The sequence below is a fragment of the Atractosteus spatula genome, chromosome 8, assembly GCF_055471065.1.
Source record: "Atractosteus spatula isolate fAtrSpa1 chromosome 8, fAtrSpa1.hap1, whole genome shotgun sequence".
NCBI lineage: Eukaryota > Metazoa > Chordata > Actinopteri > Semionotiformes > Lepisosteidae > Atractosteus > Atractosteus spatula.
Genome location: NC_142713.1, coordinates 17,244,918 through 17,265,650, shown reverse-complemented (window position 1 = coordinate 17,265,650; position 20,733 = coordinate 17,244,918). Strand labels below are relative to the sequence as shown.

Sequence of the window (20,733 nt, the reverse complement as noted above, 5' to 3'; positions counted from 1 at the left end):
AAACAATTTGGTTCTAATACTTGTACATGATTATCAAGAAACCTGTTTTTTTTGGAGTGAACATACTGTAGTGCTTCAAATATAATATTTAAAAAACATTTAATGTGAAGAAGTTAACAGCTCTCCTTTATAAGTTCTTAAGCCCAGGTATTTCCCTGGATCTCTGAATGGTGGGAATTTCAGATAGAAACAATAAGACAGTGTCCAAAATGTATATATTGCAATATTAATTTTTAGCATATCACTGATTTCAAACACAGTCCTGAAACATGGTTAATGTTGTCATACTGACATACATTTATATTTTATGCCATAAAAATAATCCTATTCCAGTTCCAAAATCAGTTCTTGAGAACAAAGAGTTCCAGCTCCCAAATACTCCCCATAGCTTGATTTCCTTGTGGCTAATGGCCACTGATTTTATATTAATTTGCCTCACTCTGACTTTGACTAAAGTTACTCTATTAATAGTATCAGACTTACAAATTTAAATAATTGTTTAAGAGTATATACTGAAATAAAGAAAGATGAGGAGGGAAGAATCATTTGGGTACTAAAACCATAATAAAAATGATCTACTGTACAACAAAGAACATGTCCGTAGCGTACACAGTCAAAGTTTCTATGATTAATCATTTGGATCTATACCATAACGTATTTGTTGTAGTAATTGCTTTACTCTTGCATTATCATATACTGTATACTCTAGATTAAACCAAATGAAACAGTGCAATTTTCATGTATCTGTTTATTTATTTTAACACAATATAAAGAAAGCATGCAAAAACACTCAGTTCCTATTTACAAACCCAAATAAGCAATAACATCCAAATAGTGAGGTACAATCCAATCAAAATTATTAAAAAAATGATACTAATGTCAGCAGTGTTATACAGTATAAAGGTCATATAAACTGAGCATATATCACAGAAAATGTCTGAAAAGACACCCCCCTAATTGCTTTTCACAGTGTTACTAAACAAGAACAACAAAGATTTTCACTGCCAGTTTTCATCAGGTCATCCAAGAAAATAAGTTCAAATGAGGAGTCACCTGTCAGAAACAGAGGAGGAAAAACTACAACAGAAGGGCAATGAAGATAATGATATGATGAGATACTTATTGTTTTTCACTTCTGACCTATTTCTTGCCCAGACAAAGTGTGACATATGTATACCTTTCCTTAGGCTTTCCAGGTTCTCCAAGATACAATAACTGGCTTTAATATTGTTTTTCTAGGTAATTTGTCTCCATTTTAAACGCAAAATGAGCATCATCCAATGTCAGAATTTCAAAACTGATGTGCAGCACACTGCTGGCTAAGTGGTCATTTGGCAAATTGTAAAAATAGGTTCCTATTTAAAAAAACAGTAAGACTTTGTTAAGGGGATGCCATCACTGTTACAGTTGCATGGTAGTGTTTTACATGAAGTCGAAATTAAATGGCTCCAGATGAGGCCGTATGCCAAATATACAGTATATGTATTTCTTCAAGACAGACATGAAAAAGATGGTAAATTAGTTATCTCCAAATAACATGCAAGTAACAAAAAGGAACACTAGCCTTCTTAATAAACTGTACACAAAAACATACAAGTATATGGTGAGCTCAGTAGCATTTTAAATACCTAATACACATTAACCATCCTGTGACTACTGTTTTATGAAGTGACCCAACAACATCCATTATGATTTTATAATGTGAGCAGTAGTGATGGTCCAAACAGGAGAAAATGTCACATGAATTTACTTGGTTGGCTTGTACCTTATATTGTGTAAATACAGTTAACAGTAATTTAAGCACACTCTATACAGTATACAATTTGTCATCTATTAATTATTGTATTCATAAAGGAAGTTGATATTTTCTAAACATTTTCTTTAAGGCTCTTTGTAGCATATTTTCCCTTAGAAAGAAGACATATCAACAAATACCCTGTTACAAGCACAAAATAAGTCAAATTAATTTGTTCATTTTCTTTTTTCCTTTTAAAATAATGGAATTACCCTCCCCAGATATGAGATACCTGTACTTTCAGGCCTCATATTTCATAAGGATGATGATATCGCATCATGATGAGTCTACCTTAGGGTTTTGGTGAGCAGTGTACTTTCAGCCTCCTGAAACATTCTGTCTGTGCATAACACTGCAGTGAATTTCACAGCAACAAAAACTTGACCAAAATGTATCTAGTATTGATCACTGAGGGGCAAGTACTGGGACATAATTTATGTCATATACAGTAGCATGTCTGGTATAACTACAGATTTGACATTTAGCATTGAATTGATTGAAACTTAGCATTTATTAAGAAGTTGTGTTCTCATTTAAAAGCTTTCTTAAAATTGAAAGAAGGTAATTGATTAATTTGAAGATACTGCATCTCTATAGTACCTGTATATGAAATTACATATAAAATAATTTGGCCAGTCAAGAGTTGTGGCCTTATTTTCTAAAATCATTTTAATATCTAAATATACTACATTTGTTTTGCATTGGCTACCATTAAATAAATTAGACTTAAGGGTACTGTACTTAAATATATTTATATGCACAATAATATTGAGTTTAAATTTATATTTTTAAAATTAATGAACAATGTAGATAACACTTTCATTGCACTGTATTCCATCTTAATGCAGACTTCTCTGTGCTGTCGATTTCTTCAGCTTAAGTGCTGGATTTTCAGATCAAATATAACAGATGTTTCTTAACACAATGGATAACAGCACTTCTGGAAATTGACTTTTAAAATGATCAGGTGAAAAAATATAATGAATACTGGCATTAGACATAGCAAGTGTTTTCCAAGAAGTTGCTTATCAAGTTACAAAAAACATACCCGGGTGAAAGACAATCAAAAAACATCTGATATGCGAGTCAACTGTCATTTGTGTTACTTTACAGAAAAAAAGTTTTCTACTGTCGTGAGCAGCAAGATTTTTTCTTTGAAGATTCATCTGCTAGTTGAATTGTCTTCTCTTTCTCCTTGTCTTCTTGCTCTTTTAAAACTCTGTGAAAGAAAATGTGGTCTGTGGCAAACTCATAATTCCATTTTAACCAAAATCAACTGCAGATAAGAATATAACAACTAATATAAAAAAAACAAAAGGTCTTGTACTGTATGTCACCTCTACATACAGAGCAGTTTGTTTTTCACTGTATTGTGGTATCATCAGGCATCTCTATATCTGACAGATATTACTGAACATTAACAATCTAATTTTAAATTATGAGGCTTGATTATAAATGATTACATGAGGGTTTGATTATCTGAGGGCTGACAATGCCAGTTTAAATCAAACATGCCAAAATCTAAATGTGATTTTAGATTTAAAACTGACCTACTGCTAAATTTGCCAAATTATTGATATTCTAGATCAATAAAAACACAATAATATATAATCATAGAAATACATTTATCATTCTTACTAGATTAGACTTGTAGATGGAAGTATTTGTACTACAGCAGAAAAATACTAGAAAACCTGTACCTTATTTTACAAATAATAAATAACCAAATATTTTTACGGGTTTTCTAGCTACCACTTATTGAAATATACAGCAAAATGCATATTAAAAAGTAAAACAAGCAGTGTAAATACCATAACTTGCCAGGGCAAACCTCAATAAAGCAAGTGCTTACTTGCTGTATACTGTACCATATCATAGGTGTTCTAAGGGACATATGTGCTCTAATGATTATTCACCACAACACCTAGGCCTATTTCTATGAATATAGCTTCTGTATAACTTGTTTAAAGCTGACTGATTGGAACAGGACAGTTGAAACTAATACTAATGCTACACAGCTGCAAAGAGCCTAAAAACTGAACATAAAAGAAATCACAAACGTGAGATTTACAGTATCATGATGATCAGAGACATCAGGTGTTACAAAGCTTTATATACTGGAGGGATTAGTTAAGACACACATTCTCAAAACACACACATATTAAAAGATGTAAAACCAAGAAAAAGTAAATAACATTAATGTTACGATGATATACACTAGGGGCGTGGCACGCAAATACTGCATAGTATGTAACATCAATTAAAACAATAGCTTTCATTAGAACAGAAAGTTTCTATACTGCAATTATCTCTTTATATTTCTGAGCTTGCAGGTTTCCTCCTGTCAATCAAGACCAGCAGTCGTTCACCTGGAATCACACCTCATATTCTAAAAGTAAGCCTGCCTGTAACACTGAAATATTTTAGTGCTTCACTGATCCCCTAGCAAGGAAATCAATCCTGTACCCACACAGTGCTGCTCTCCCTCAGCTGTAATTGTACTTAAGCTTTGGCATAATAATTGTCATTCATGTGAAGAATAATGAATTTGAATATGCGATTTTCCCAGTCAAACCAGTTATTCTAAAATGAACAAGATAAGGGCTTTCACTCCCCTATATGAATCCCTACCTGTCCCTGTTATCTTTCATTTTCTCCTTCATTATTTGCCTGATTTCATTCCAACTACAATAGTCAGCAGAATTAAAATATTGTACGTTCAATAACAACAAATTATATTAAAGAAAAAGCAACAGTTTATTATACAGTATTACCCAAAAAAACATACATATATTAGGACTGCCAACTACATTTTTGGTGAATGCTTTCAACCAAAGCACTAATTTGTTTAATCCTGCCAGCTTTTTTACAAGGCCATATTTACAGTGCCTTGCAAAAGAATTCAGACCCTCCCTAGGGGGTCCCATTCTGTAAAATTACAAAATTATGAGTACACATTGTTTAAACCTGAATATTCAAACCAAAGACTTCTAAGGGTAAGATTAGTAACAGCGAATACCAGCAAAAACTAAAGAGAAAAAAAATATGAAATATATATATTGATCGTATAAGTAGTCAGACCTGTGAGCTCAATATTTTGTGAAAGCACCTTTTGCAGCAATTACAGCTGCAAGATGTTGTGAATAAGTCTCTACCAGCTTTATCAGTTCTTTTTTCCATCTACTGTATGTTCCTTTCCATTTTGATAAGCTTCCTAGTTGCTGCCGAGACCTAAATAAGGCTTAAAACCTGAAATGTTGCATTTCTTCTTTCTACTTTTCTGCAATTTAACCTTTACTTGTCCCTATAACATAATATTTCCACTTCCAGATACAACGCTTTGCGTTTAGACCAAAAGGTTCCAATTTTGTTTTATGTGATCACAGTCTCGTGCCACATGTTTGCAGTATCACTAAGGAGCATGATCTAGGCAGCATCTGGGTACCTTCCATGTATTAATAAAACTGTAATAACTGTCACTCCAAAGGGTCACAACACCAATATTAAAGCAACAAATATGAAAACTGCACAAGGCTCTAAATAGTTCTGCAAGGCACTGTATATTATGAAAATGATTATTTAACACAAATAAGGGAGTGATCACTTTTTGTTTCACTACTTTAGATAGGTTCACAGTAGTAAAGGGAAATATGATTTATAAAAAAACTATATCATCATTTGATGCAAAGGCAACCCTGCTCTTATGTATTTGGATATAGCACCAAATGGAAGACAAGAAAGGCCCAGAGGCATAGAATAAATGGACTGCTGTAGACTCACAAATATATGTGATGAAATCAATATCAGTGAGCATCGACCATATTACAGTAACAAACGAAAGTTGATGCAATATGTGAAAACATTTCAGTGAAGGTGTGTTGACATTAATACTGTATCTTGGACACTGTAAGATACAGTGGTGGGCATATCAAGTGACCACAGGAGACATGATTATGTTGACGCGAGCCTTGGATTGGAAGCTCATGTTTATACCGTTTTCCTGCCCGATGCAGAAAGGTTAATGTATGTTTTGGTTTCATAGGATTTGATTATGCTGTGTTTGCTGATCTATCTGGTTGTGTTCTTAAAATACAACATTCAGAATGCAGCAATTAAAAAGTTTTTAGCTTCCTTGCATTGGCTCCCTGTGGATTTTAAAATGGGATTAGAAATACTGCTGTTCCAATTTGAAGACTTGAGCAAAGCTGGCTCCTGACAACATAAAAAAAACTGTTAACTGCCTCTACAGTACATGTTTTCTGTATTCTTTGGTCTTCTGTCTGTTCCCAATAAATGGCTCTGAACATCAGGAGACATTTTACTTCTATTTAATTTCCCATTTAGTTTGTGTAAAGGTATTAAAAATAATTTCTAAAGAAATATTACAGAAATGATTGGTAAGAATATTGACCCACAGGGCTAAGATCAGATGGACTCCTCTTCTGTCTAGCTGAGTAATTGGTAAATAATGCCTTCCAAACCTCCTATGCCTAGGTCTGAGATTTGCTATTTAATTTGAAGGTATTTCAGAAAATGTATTTTTATATATTTTTCCCAAAAACAGTGAGTTTACTCACTTTGCCAAATGAAGCATGGACTCAGTGACATTGTGACCGGAGAAGGCGCTGCACTCATAGAAGATCAACTGGGAATCCTAAAGCAAAAAGAAAATTGCAAAGCTCACAACAAATTTTTCTTTCAAATTTGGTATCAACAAACATTGCTATTTTCTTACACTCCTACCCTCTAATCACCAAAAGTCACCCATCTCAGCTCACCATTCTGACCTATGTGTCTTTTCTGATGCACACAATTGTTTCAAAATTGCCATTACTCCTCTCTTACAAAAATCTTATTTGCATACCTCTCGAACCCTGGCACTACTTTCCCATCGGTCCTATTAGATCTCACTGAATCATCACTTTCTGCTAGATTGCCTCGTGTGAATGGAACGGCTTTGAAATGGTTTGAGTCTTATTTGTTAAACTGAGGACAGTTTGTTTCTACTAATTTTAAGTCCAAAATTATCCCACTCTTTTCAAGTGTCACCCAAGGCTCTATGCTAGGACCTATTCTGTTACTTGTATAATGGACCTACTCCCATTATTGGCAAAAACAAAGTCCACTTTAATTTTTACACTGACGATATTCAGCTTTACATCTATATCTCGTCCGGTCCTCCATGTAATGTCTCTATTCTATCAAACTGTGTAAGCAAAATTCAGACCTGGTTGAGCTGAAATTTCAACCTTTTTCAATATAACAAAAATGAAGTGATGTGCATAAATCTAATGGAAGATACGGCACATTTATTAAATTCTCTTGGAAACAGTAGCCCCAAATTATGCCCTATGAGAAATCTGGAGGTCCCACTTGAAAAAGAGCTATGTTTTGATGCTCAAACAAAAGCCATCAGTAAAGTCTCAGATGTTTCACCTCAGAAACGTTGCCCAGTCTTTTCTCGATGACACTGCAGAAACCCTGATTCATGCCTTCATCGCATCTCGGCTGGATTACTGTAATAATTTTACTTTGGACTACCTACCCCTAAACAAGCTTCAAATGGTCCAGAACTCAGCTGCTCAACATCTAATATGCTTAAGGCTCTGTGAGCACACCCCCAATTCTGATACTTCTTCACTGGCTCCCCATTACTCAGTGCATTCAGCTCAAATTTTTACTTTGAACTTTTAAAGCCCTACACACCAAATCCCTGCAATACTTGAGTATGTGAGTGCAATGAGTAATGAGAGATGCTACTGTATGTACAGGCACCAAGACTAAATACATACAGTGCTGTTAAGTATAGACTTTTAATTAGTGTTTTTCTTTTCTCTTTTTCCAATTTTTATCTCTATCTTTAGTTCTGTTAATTTTAATTTTTTTTACCCAAACACCCCCAAACCCAAACACTTTACATGGGCACCAAAACAAATCCTTGTAAAATCCTTGTAAATCCTTGTACACACTTTTATGCAACTTGCATTAGGTTATGTTGAAACCTGTTGTGCTGTAAGATAGTGCTCTACTGCACTCACAAAAGTTCTTCTGGCTTATCAATTCTATTCTTCTTATCAGTTTTAAGTTTCCGTTTTCATATAGGCAATATTTGGATGGGTCTCTTTTTCCTGCTACAGCAGTCTCTAAGAATTGAACTGATAATTCACAACTCCTTCACTCTTCATTTTCCCTCACTGCTTGTAAGACACCAAACAAGTCCTAGTCATAGGTTATTACCAATATTAAATTTCTTTTTTGATAATCATGCACTTTAGAGCAGATGAACTATAGTAGATGGATTGGTCAGATGAGTTCTGTTAGAAATAAATCTCCATGGAAACATAAGGAGACAAAAAATGATAATGTGGACCAAAAGCGCACTTTCCTTAATAGAGGCCACTGAATTTTTTTTAAACAAAAACAGCTCAGTTCATTTGCTGGTGTGATTAACCATACTGACAATAATAATGAGCAAAAGCAGAATGCATGACACAAACCTTAGCTAATTTCTCGCCTACTTTAAACTGAACTTCTCTTCTGGCCTCCCTATCGGTTTTGTTCCCAAGCAACATGATAGGAATATCATCTCCTGCTCCTTCCTGTGAAGAAAAAAAGACACAAAAATCCCAATACAGTCCATTAGCACAAGTCTTACATCATTATGGCACACAGTCATACAGGTTGATGGCAGACATTCATGTTGGGGAAAAAAAAAACATTTTCATCCTTCAAAGGCTTGTATGTCATTAGTTCAGAAGTACATGTGAGTCATACATCATGTTTAAAATTAAAATACACTTTTAGAAGCTTGAAAGAAAACATTGTTCTGAGAAAGGGTACTTAGTGTTCACTTCCACATTGCAATATGAGAGTATTGTAATGTACGTCTTTCATATATTAACTAAAGAATTTACATTAAGGCATAACATACAGTAGATTACAGCACCACAAATACATTTTTAAAAATGTTCTAATTTTTCTAAAAAAAAACACCTCACAAAATAACTGATTCAATCAGAAGCTATAAAAAGAAAAACATAAACATTAATATTTTAAATTTATAGATAATACATACTATATGCTGTATACTATAGTCAATTCAATTCCAAATACTTTATCCATCCACAAGGGGGGAAATTTAAGCAGTAAGCAGTTTTATAACACATAACAAATAAAACATTACTAAGAAAAAACACACTATGAAAGTAACTGTGTAATATTTAAAGAGGTATTAAAGTACATGCACTTTTGTAAAGGGGAATCTACATTACATTGATAAATTCTCTATAACTTCTTTACATTCATTGTTTGTGAGCCTGACAGCCTCTGGAACAAATCTAAATTCTCTTTCATTTCTCTTGCACTGTGGACAAAGAAAACATATTTAAAAGCCTGATGAAGGATATGAGATGGATCTTCAATGATAGCACAGCCCTTTCTCAGGATCTGCTGGACATAAAGCTGTGCCAGGTGTCTTAAATCACCAAAAATTTTAGAGCTCGGGTTTACAACATTTTAAAGGTAGTCTTTTTGACTGAGTGACGTGAACCAACAGATAAAAGAAAAAGTTAAAATACTTTAAATAAAGGAGCTATAAAATATTGATATTCTTTTTTGACTCCAAAGGAACTGTATATGGTTTTCTCTGACCATATAAGCACTGCAAGGAATTTCTTCACAATTACATCAATCATAAGATATACAGTACTATATGTATATATAATTACGTCATAACATTTAAGGGCATTGCAACAAAATGTCCCTTTTTCATATGTACTTGAGGGATGCTCAGACGCTTAACCACAATAGACTATAAAGCATCTCTAGAAAGGTGAGAAGATAACTTCCTAAATAATTAGGTGCCAGGCCATTAATTGCTATATAACTTGGCCAGTAATGAGACTGGAACCCTATATAAGAAAAAGGAGGCTGCTTCTGTAAGTTGTGTTGTTGGATGTACTCTGAAGCCCATCTAGACTAGGATTTCAGAACTACTGCCCTATGGTGTTGGCAGGGAACACTGAAGAATAAGAACATGAGAACGGACTGACACCTGAAATTGAACTTATTGAGCTAGACTGCAGAAAATGTAGTACTTATGATACTGTAAATGTCCTCCATGTTTCAGATCTGAGCCCATAATCAGATCTCTGAACAAGCTCCAACACTTACAGAAGACGAGCTAATATGCCATGTAATATAGAAGTAGAGAACTCCATTCTTCTGTACATGAGATTTGAGTATACAGTTAATGCAACAACTTTGAATGTCTCAGCTTGTGGTGGAAACCTTAACAACTACTGTAACTCTCTCCTCTAAATTAAAAAAACAAAACTACAGTGCATACTACTAATCAAGGAAATGTAGAATCTCAAGGTAATAAAACCATGAAACAGACATCTAAATAATACATTTTCATTAAAAGAAACAGTGTAATCTAATGCTTTTAATCCTTCTTTGAAAACTCCTTAGTCTGAATGTTTGAGACTTTGCTTGAAATTCACTTCCTAATTAAGCAACCTCAGATAATTTTTTTTTTCTGAAATCATGAGAACTAGTGGAGAAAATATTTCACGCAAACAGAGGCTACTCAATTAATTGTGTGGCTTATTAAAGTAATTGTGTGCACACAACTTAATTTAGGTTTGTCACTGCAAAGGGGGGTTTGAACACTTACTGTATGCAACATTAAGAGTGCAAAAAGAATTTTACACTCATCTTTCATATTAATTATAAAATGAATTATAATTAACTTTAGAGCAACAAAATGTGAAAACTATGCAAGGGTCTGAAAACACCTGCATCCAGATATAAAACTTACATGGACACTTGTCAGCCATTGCCGTACTGATGTAAACGTCTGTTCTACTGTGATGTCATACATCACTATTACTCCATCCGCCTTTCGGAAAAACTGCTTTGTAATACTGCGATACCTGCAGAAACAGTTTATTATTATTATTGTACATTCACAGAATTACACCAGTAAAGTCTCAAAATTCAGAAATTGTAAGGCTTATTTATAAAACATGATTTACTAGTGAGAATTTACTTTATTTCACCTGAATGAGTCTTACCTCTCCTGTCCAGCTGTGTCCCACATTTGCAGTGCCACTTGGCTGTTCTCCACTGTTAGTGTTTTCACACTGTAGTCTATTCCTGTTTGTAACAGACCCAAACATGTTAAAGGGCACAAAAACTAGATGTCTGAGACAGTAGTAAAGAATGCCTTGTCCAAAAAAAACTGGCTGTCAGAAATGGCTTGTATACAGAAAAGTGTTTATAGTTTATTTCTAGACTGCACAATTGTTTAGTAGGTTAGGGAATATTATTAACTCTACATGAAAAACAAGACATTATTGTGGTTATACAACACTACAAGCTGTGAGCTAAATTACTAAATCACACAAACAGTGGTACTATATTTAAAAAAAATCTTTGTTACTCATTTGAGTTGCATATGAACACCAGGAACCTTGGTTATATTCAAGCTGTGATTCTATCTAAGGTATGAAGTTCCTTCAGACACTGTAGCCCATGAAAGCAGATTAAATAAAACAACCAAACAGGTTTATGTATAAAATGTGTGCTAATGTGTGGGCATCACCTGTATCTCACCTCAAATCTCCAAAATCTATGTAAATTTTAACAACGTCACTTAGTTGCTACAATAAAGAACCACACTTGATAAAAAATGAATAGGAACTATTGTGGATGTTTCTCTCTCAACCCTACCATTTACTTAAAAAAACTATTTTACTACTCACAGAGACAAACATGCAGGAAAACTTAAACCTTATAGGTTTGCACCAGCTTAAAGATTTTGGAAGCTTAGCTCCTCCCAATTTCACACAACGGGATTACTGGCAGCTTTTACCATACTGGGCCATATCTTTGTTACTCATTTGAGTTGCATATGAACACCAGGAACCTTGGTTATATTCAAGCTGTGATTCTATCTAAGGTATGAAGTTCCTTCAGACACTGTAGCCCATGAAAGCAGATTTAACAAAACAACCAAACAGGTTTATGTATTAAGAAAGGTTCTGCAGAGCTATAACTAAATAATGTACTTGCTACTGTATGTACAGTATGATATTGAACATTGAAGGTCATATCTTGCATATTTTATCCAGTTAATTGCCAGTTATTATTTGAAGAATGAATACTTTAATTTGTGAACAATTAAACAATTTCAACTCATTCCTAAAAATGTAAACAAGATGGTTTAAATGGGAAAATCTTTTATGAAAAGTCTTCATGAATCAGTTTCATGAATAATTGAAAGCAATACCATTGTCAACCACAAGGTGGCACTTAGTCTTTTGGTTTCCACCTAAATTTGACAAAGATCTTGTTAATTTTGGAGCCACAATATTGAACGTAACATAAACATCCATACAAGTATATCCTGCAAATGAAGTAACTGAAGTAAGGGTATATCACTGACTTTAATTATCGTTTTTACTTTTAAATCAACACATTTGTTATGATTTATTAAAAACTATATTAAGATAGAAAGCAAAGGTGTAGCAATAGCCAAAGCTCAAATCAGAAAATAAGCCCAGATATTGTAACATCCACTATTTTTAATATCTAGAAGACAACGTTTTACTCTCTTCAGCATCACAATGGAAAAATTCTACATATTTATTAGAGTGCCATTTTCTCATTTTTTCTGAAGTCTCAACATATATGACATTGCATTAAGAAGAATGGCTCAATCACAACTGGGAAAAAAAAATGTGGAGGCAGCTTTAAAAGACTTTCCGAAGCTGAACAAGGAGCTTGGCTACTAATGGACTGTATAAAGCTTTAGAATAGGTGCCAAAAATAGTGTGCGTGCTGACAGCCTGAACATGACTCAGTCTTAATATTACTTAGAGAACAAGACAGGACATACTATTGTCTGAGAGAGCACACCATCGCTATTACAGATTGGTGTTTCTTGTAAGGATGGCACAAAGACGTGTCTTGAAATAGCTCCCCAATTTTGATTAATTCAATTTTTTTTTCTAGGAATGAACAATATACAACACAATATAGATAATCTGCATCATGGCCTGTAATAGTTGTGAATAAAAAGAATTGAAAGGCTCTCTTTTTTATGCTGTATGTAGTTCTCTGCAAAGAGACTAACATCCTTAGAAAGCACAAGGAAATATTAGTCATAAACAGTAGTAATTCAGTTTTCAACCGAAATACACTCAATGCATTTGAAAAAAAATATATTTTCAGTTGCTAATGTGTGTGCATCACCCATGTCTCACATCTAATCTCCAAAATCTATGTAAATTTTAACAACTTCACTTAGTTGCTACGATAATAGTTCTATTCATTTTTTATCAAGTATGGTTCTTTGTGGAAGTTTCTCTCTCAACCCTACCATTTACCTAAAAAAAAACCTTTTTACTCCTCACGGAGACAAACATGCAGGAAAACCTAAACCTTATAGGTTTGCACCAGCTTAAAGATTTTGGAAGCTTAGCTCTTCCCAGTTTTACACAATGGGATTACTGGCAGCTTTTACCATACTGGATGGAGAAAAAGTGCGTGTTAAAAATCAAATCGCTCGTCAAGTCAGCTCCTACACTGACAAATTTTTAATAGGGCCAACACAAACTATAATATAAAAATAACTGATATATTTTCTCACATTTGTCAAGTTGATGAAACAGATACTGTATTATAGTGAATATCAAAAGAAAAGTATCACAGTAGCAACTAATTGATCAAGTTGTTATTAGAAGAGAAAATGGCCATGTTTTTTGTAGCTGGTGAACTGATATTTTATTAAGCAGACATGCCATTAAATTCTTTATGCTAATTAACTTGTAATCAACTTTATCAACAGGAAATCTACTGTACAGTAAATGTCACAGTCTGGTAGCATCTATAATCCATGTTGGAAGCAATACAAGCAGGATATCTAGTATAATGTATGCTTTGCTCCAGTTTGCTGATGGTGTTTTATGGGATTCAACCCCATTCCTGTCATACAGCCTGGATGAGAGTTCCTATTCATTTATCATCAAGTGTAGTTCCTTATTGCAGTAAATAAGTGAAGTTCTTAACATTTACATAGAGTTTGGATAGATTTGAGGTGAGACAGTGGGTGATGCGCATAATTTTGTAACCAAACAGATTCAAATTTTTTTCAAATGCATAAGGGTTGAAAGCTGAAGTATGACAAAAAATTTCCTTGTGCTTTCTAATGATGTTAGTCTCTTTGCAGAGAACTACATACGGCACAAAAAGAGCCTTTTATCTCTTGTTGTTCACAACTATTACAGGCAGTGATGCAGATCAATATACTGCAAGCTGTAAATATTCTGAGCCCTAGATACCACACACTACCCCAGCTCATCACATAAATGTTCAACGGGGCTAGAGTCTGGTGAGTAGAACATCCACTGTAAAACTGTCACATTCACATCTCACAAAAAAGCTGTTGTTACCCAAGCAGCATGAGAACATTTCTTTCTATGATTTATTTCTAGGAACAGTGTCCAGTTGAAATATTGCCTCATCACGTGAATTGTTTTGAAGTGATTAGACACTCCTGCCCAGACCATAAAGCCTGAATCTACCCATCAGTTTATCTGTTTTACACATCAATTAGCATATTGTTCTGCATGGTAGTACAATGCTTGCCAAGTCCATCAGGATCCTTTATGCAAAACCTAAATTTGTCCCTAAAGAAGACTTAGTTTTTTTCTGTGTTGTTCATTCTAGATATTCACCAGGCTTTATATTCAACAGATTAAATCACTTCATCCCCAATGCCTAATCAAAACTCTGAATAATAAATACAGTGATTTACTGTAGTTCTTATGCAATACTCAATGTCGCTTGAGTGTATTGTGGTCAGTCACAAAATGCCAAATTGATCAAACTGATACAAAAAATAATCAGTAACAACAATATGCATATTTTATTGTAAAAAAGTATGCATACAGTAGTTTCTTTTCTTATTCTGTATTCAACACATCACCCATGTTATAAGTATGTTCACTATGTTCTGCATAGTTTCACTTTTTAGAATCATGCAGTCCTAGCCATCAGTAAGCCAAGATATCATCAGCCTTGTAAGTCTTACATTGTTATTCGATACCCTGTTCACCCTAAATAAATCAATTGATCTTACCACCACAAAAAGGATATCAAAGTTGTAATTAAATGGATCCCTCGATAACTAATACAGCTGCAGAGTAGTACACAGTAAAAATCTACCCAAAAACTACAAAGATCTCTCACAAAAACAAAATCTTCATGTTCTGTGTCTGCAAGAGTCTGGATCATTCAATACCAAAAATGTTTTTGTTTTCTATTTTAATCAGTCCATCTCATCATTGTCCTAGTCTGCTGAACTGAAGTACACAATGCCATTTGACTAAAAAACAAACAGACAAAAACAAAAAAGTAATAACTTCTTGCAGTTTTATCCTTTAGAAAATGTATATTCTAAATGTGTTAGAAAAATGTATTAGACTGTGCAAAAGCACAAATGTTAAATATTTTTCAAAAATTCTTAAACAAATCCACGCTATTAAAAAGCACCCCACCCTAGGTAACTTCAAATTCTTGGAAAAAAAAACAGTCCCCAAATGGATTTTCAATGTGTGATGACTGTGTATGGGAGTAAAATAGAAATAAGCAGCTGACAAAAATAACAGACATAATGTTAATTTGATGTGAAACCATACAAACAAACCTTTATCACAGCTTTTTTTCTCCTGAATTCTGAAACGAACACAAAATCAACCTACACACACACACCTGGTGTGAGCTAAGAGCCTCACAACATACAAAGGCGTGTTTAGCTGGCAGGTTAATTACTGGAAGGGCTACACACCTACAGTGGCAGAGGTTCCTGGGAAGAAACAGTCATCACAGAAGCGCCTAAGCAGGGAGGTCTTCCCCACACTGCAGTTGCCAACCAGGACAATTTTAAACAAGCGATCAGGCACTGAAACTGTTCCCTCTTCCTAGAAAAGCAACATGAGAGTGCAAGACATAACACACTGCAAAAGAAATCAAGTTGTTCAACACACAACACAGGTTTGCAAAGATTAGAACAACTACTATTTTCTGTCTTGAGAGTATTTTTTTTTAAGAAGGATTGTCGTCAGATTCATTTCTATGAATGGTGACTGGAAGGGGAATATGATATCAGGGCTCAGCTTTTAAAGTCACGGAAATGGTTTATAGTAAAGTAAAAGAAAGCATAGCCTTGGGGAAAAAAAAGTAAGGGTGCTTTTTAGGAAAACTGATATTTTTCTATTATAATTTTAAGACCTATTATCCATTTTCTAAAACTTTAATATTATTAAGGAAATTATCCTCTTAGTTTCATTATGTTTAATTTTCTATTTGTGTTGTTTAAAAGGATACTTTTCTTTCAAAACAGAGTCACAGTCACAGAGACATCTATTATGTAAGGGAGACAGATCAAAGTTCTTCTAAGATCTTTACTAGATTAACACTCTGTGTTAACTATAAAGGAGTACTATACAGTGGTACTAGAAAGTTTGTGAACCCTTTAGGATTTTCTGAATTTCTGCATAAATGTGACCTAAAATGTGATCAGATCTTCATCTAAGTCATAAAAATAGATAAAGAGAACCCAATAAAACAAATAACACATAAAATATATACTTTTACATTCATTTACTGATCAAAATGATCTAACGTTAAATGTCTTTGTCAGAAAACGTATGTGAACCTATGCTTTCAGTAACTGGCGTGACCCCCTTGAGCAGCAATGCCTTCAACCAAACATTTCTGGTAACTTGATCAGTCCCGCACATCAGCTTGGAGGAATTCTGGCCCATTCCTCCTTACAGAACTGCTTCAACTCAGTGATGCTGGTGGGCTTTCTTGCATGAACTCCCTACTTCAGGTCCTGCTACAACAATTCTATTGGATTAAGGTCTGGACTTTGACTCGGCCATTCCAAAACACGAAATTTCTTCTGCTTCAACCTTCTTTGGTAGACTGACTTGTGTGTTTAGAGTCATTGTCTTGCTGCAAGAACCACCTTCTGTTGAGCTTCAGTTCAAGATTGGATACCCTGACATTCTCCTGTAGAATTTGCTGGAACAATCCAGAATTCATAGTTCCGTCATGATGGCAAACTGTCCTTCTCCTGTGGCAGCAAACAGCCCCAAACCATGATACTGCCACCACTGTGTTTCACGGTTGGGATGGGGTTCTTATGTTGGAATGCAGTGTTTGGTTTTCGCAAAACAAAACATTTCTCATTTAAGCCAAAAAAGTTGGCTCATCCAGGTAATTTTTAGCAAATTTTAAACGGGCAGCAATGTTCTTCTTGGAGAGCAGTGGCTTTCTCCTTGCTATCCTCCCATGCACACTATTCTTGTTCAGTGTTTGCCTGATGGTGGACTCATGAACACTGACATAAGCCAGTGCAAGAGAGGCCTGCAGAGTATACCCTGAGGTTCTTTGTGATCCCCCAGAATATTATACGCCTTGCTCTTGGAGTGATTTTTGTTGGACAACCACTCCTGGGGAGAGTAACAATGGTGCTGAATTTTCTCCATTTGTATAATATCTATTTGACAGTGGATTGGTAAAGCCCAAAGTCTTTAGAAATCATTTTGTAACCTTTTCCAACCTGATGAGCATCGACAATTCTTTTTCTGAGGTCTTCAGAAATCTCCTTTAATCGAGGCATGGCATGTGTTCACAAACCTGTGTGGTGAAGACCAGACTTTGGTAGTGAAGAGGTTTATGTTTTTTAAATAGGGCAGGGCCACCCAAACTCACACCTGATTGTCATCCCATTGATTGACACTCCTGACTCTAATTATCCATTTAACTGAACTGATAATCCTAGAGGTTCACATACTTTTTCCGACAAAGGCATTTAATGTTGGATCACTTTGATCAATAAATGAATGAAAAAGTATATCCTTTTATGTGTTATTTGTTTTATTGGGTTCTCTTTATCTATTTTTATGACTTAGATGAAGATTTGATCACATTTTAGGTCAAATCTATACAGAAATTCAGAAAATTCTAAAGGTTTCACAAACTTTCTAGCACCACTGTACTGTACATATTGCAAAATCATGCAAATTTGTCATGATTTGGGGCATAATTCAATACTTAAAGCTATTTTTAGTTTCATGAATGATAGGGTTTAGACAAGGTTAGTTTGCATTTAACACCTGACACACTTCTAGTTTCAGAAAATCTTTTTTTTTTTGTTTCCAGGACAAAATGTGCTAATGCATCAAAGAACCAGACCAGCAGAAACCTAATTGTTCCAGAATACAAAGCAAGCAGATACTGCTTTGAATAACAAATTACATTAGAAGAAAATACCTGCCAACTGTTACTATTATGCAAATAAATGAATGCTTTGAAGTCACTTCACCAGCCTGTAATGCTATGTCCTTTCATTTAATAAAGAATTTAAGTAAGAGTAAAGGCTTTTGCTATCACTATAAACTGAGATACTTCCAACCTGTTCAGCCCATTTGACCATCTCTTTCAAAAATATAAAATTGTGCACAAAGGGCTTGGTGCTGAAAAGAAACTGAAACAGTACAGATACCATTGCTGTAATAGGCTTACATGTGATAGTGTTTCTTTTCCCACTGGCTGCCCTCTTGGTGAGGAAGGAGCTCTGCTGCTAGAGGCCTGGTCACTCTCCTCAGCTGTGCTGTCCTCTGATATCACCGAAACAGCAGCAACCTCAAGACTAGGAGACTGAGCTGTTTCTAAGGATCTCTGATCTTCCTTTGACTCTCCCGAGTCGTCCTCCACATCATCGTCCTCCTCAGTCCATTCGTTCAGCTGGGCCTCATACTCCACGTGAAGCAATTGGGGCAGGTGATCTTCCTCAATAGAGATGATTCTCTGAAGCTGGGGTTTCCTCATCATTTTCCCATCAACTTCATTCTCCTTGCTCACCTGGCAGTATCCATTCAGACCAGCGGAATTTCTCCTCTTGGCGTATGAGAGAATCTCATCTTCATCCTCGCTGAAAGACAAGAGACAAAGGTGTAGGATACTTTGCTGTAATATTTTCAAGCAAGTCTGGGTATCTTTTTTTCCCCCACTGTTATGACCTCACTCCAAACCTGCTTCACAGCAATGTGTGAGTTGTGAAGTGTCTGTGAAGTGGTGGTGTATGGAGTGAAGATTGCATTTTGTATTAAGAAAGCTCTGACATTCAGGCATTATCTTACATAATTAGGTTCTGTGATGACAAGTTAATTTCTACAGTGCTTTCAACAGGTATACATACAGGAATTTCAGTTGTTCGGTCTAATTCTAATGCTGAAACAAGGTGACAAATAAAGAGATAGCATAGTTTGTATTTTGGCTTTAACCCGTATGGCTGAGTTAAAGGAGGCAAGGACATTACGATGCAAGGCAAAGATGAGCACCATCACATTACCACAAAGGAACTGCTAAAATACCGATACAGATTTCTAACCCCAAGCCAGGCTTCCTGGCAACAGGAGACCTGAAAGAAAAACACTGACTGCACGGTGGATGCAGAGTCGCTTGTTTTTGGTGGATCTCCGAGACTGGAGGGATGAGAATAGCTCCAGTCATGAATGGAAGCAGCGAAGGCAACGTCCTGGATAGGCCAAATACAAGAAGCGTCTGTGACGAAGTGGTACGCTTTGTTTGAGAGGATGTGTGGTGGTGCAGTGTTCAGCTAGGAAGCTTTTATGCATGGGGAAGCACAAGTTTGACCTCCACCCAAACATCCGTTCAATAATACCCTTTATTACATTATACTGGCTCATTGTCTGCCCTGTGAAGGACTGGCATCCGCTGCTTGTCAGGATAGGCCCTGGCTCCCCCGCGACTTTATGCATCCCAAATTTGAAGAAGTCGATAGAAAATGGATGGATGGATATTGACTCATAGTACTAAACAAGCCTTTCCACCGAGTCCACCGAGATATAATAAAACTACTAAGAGAAACTTCATTATAAAAATTGATGTATCTCTAAGAATAGCTGTCTTGAATTTCATTAAAGCTTTCTATGACACTATTAGAAAAAGAGAACAAGGTTTCCAAACAACACATTGTTCTAAATTGTGTCTACTTACTGTACATGTCTAAACTAATACTTCAATATTAGCTTCAACTCTGTATATTTTAAGAGTGACAATTATTTTCACAAAATGGTCTGTTTTCTCCATTATAATCTTTTTAAAAAAAGTGCTGCAAAACAAACATTAAAACACATTAAAAACAAGGTCTTTCAGAAACTCCATTTCACAAACAGAGAAGTCCATTACAAATCACCTGAATGTCTGACATACATTACTCAAAACAATTAACACTGAAAGCATTCTTGAACAAATGAACTACCTTTTAGTGGACTGCTTTCTTTCCATGTGTTTACCAACAATCGATCCAGATCTCTGATTCCAGGAAGAGTTTTTGACAGAATTCTTCGGCTTCTGCAAGAATTAAATAAGCAGTGTTATTTCCAAACCTAATGTTCCCAGTTTGGTATGATTGCTTTAATGGCTAGCCATTAGCTATACCTCACTGTCCTTCTAAGATGACTACATCTCAGATTGAAAGCCAGGATACAAGAGGCTATTAGATGGTCTTTTTTTAATTTATTACATACGACAAGTGAAAAACACACTAACCAAAAACATCACAATTTAAAACATAAAATAAAACTGCAATTAAAGATTATATACAGCCATTGTGAGGCATTATATTGATCTACTGTAGCTTCTCATCAGGGTTTATGAAATGCTAATAAAACTTGGCTTTAAATTGTTTTATAAATTGCCATACCACAAATCATGTCTTTAGTTTGATAAACATGTACATTATGTAGGAAACCTCTATATTATGTATATTACCTGTATATTATAGCAAATTGCCATACCACAAATCATGTCTTTAGTTTGATAAACATGTACAT

The 20,733-nt window shown here is 35.0% G+C and overlaps 1 protein-coding gene across 1 annotated transcript in view; it reads right to left on the bottom strand.

Moving 5' to 3' along the window:
• Positions 1-733: 733 nt before the first annotated feature.
• Positions 734-20,733, bottom strand: part of cracr2aa (calcium release activated channel regulator 2Aa) — a 61,123-nt gene continuing 41,123 nt past the window's right edge. The window contains exons 11-18 of the mRNA XM_088923538.1: positions 20,160-20,251; positions 18,398-18,806; positions 15,651-15,783; positions 10,873-10,954; positions 10,617-10,731; positions 8,293-8,394; positions 6,373-6,449; positions 734-3,014 (exon numbers count right to left, since the gene is read on the bottom strand). Of these exons, the coding sequence (XP_088779664.1) occupies positions 2,921-3,014; positions 6,373-6,449; positions 8,293-8,394; positions 10,617-10,731; positions 10,873-10,954; positions 15,651-15,783; positions 18,398-18,806; positions 20,160-20,251 (1,104 nt within the window). The 3' untranslated portion in view covers positions 734-2,920. The remainder of the gene's footprint in view (positions 3,015-6,372; positions 6,450-8,292; positions 8,395-10,616; positions 10,732-10,872; positions 10,955-15,650; positions 15,784-18,397; positions 18,807-20,159; positions 20,252-20,733) is intronic.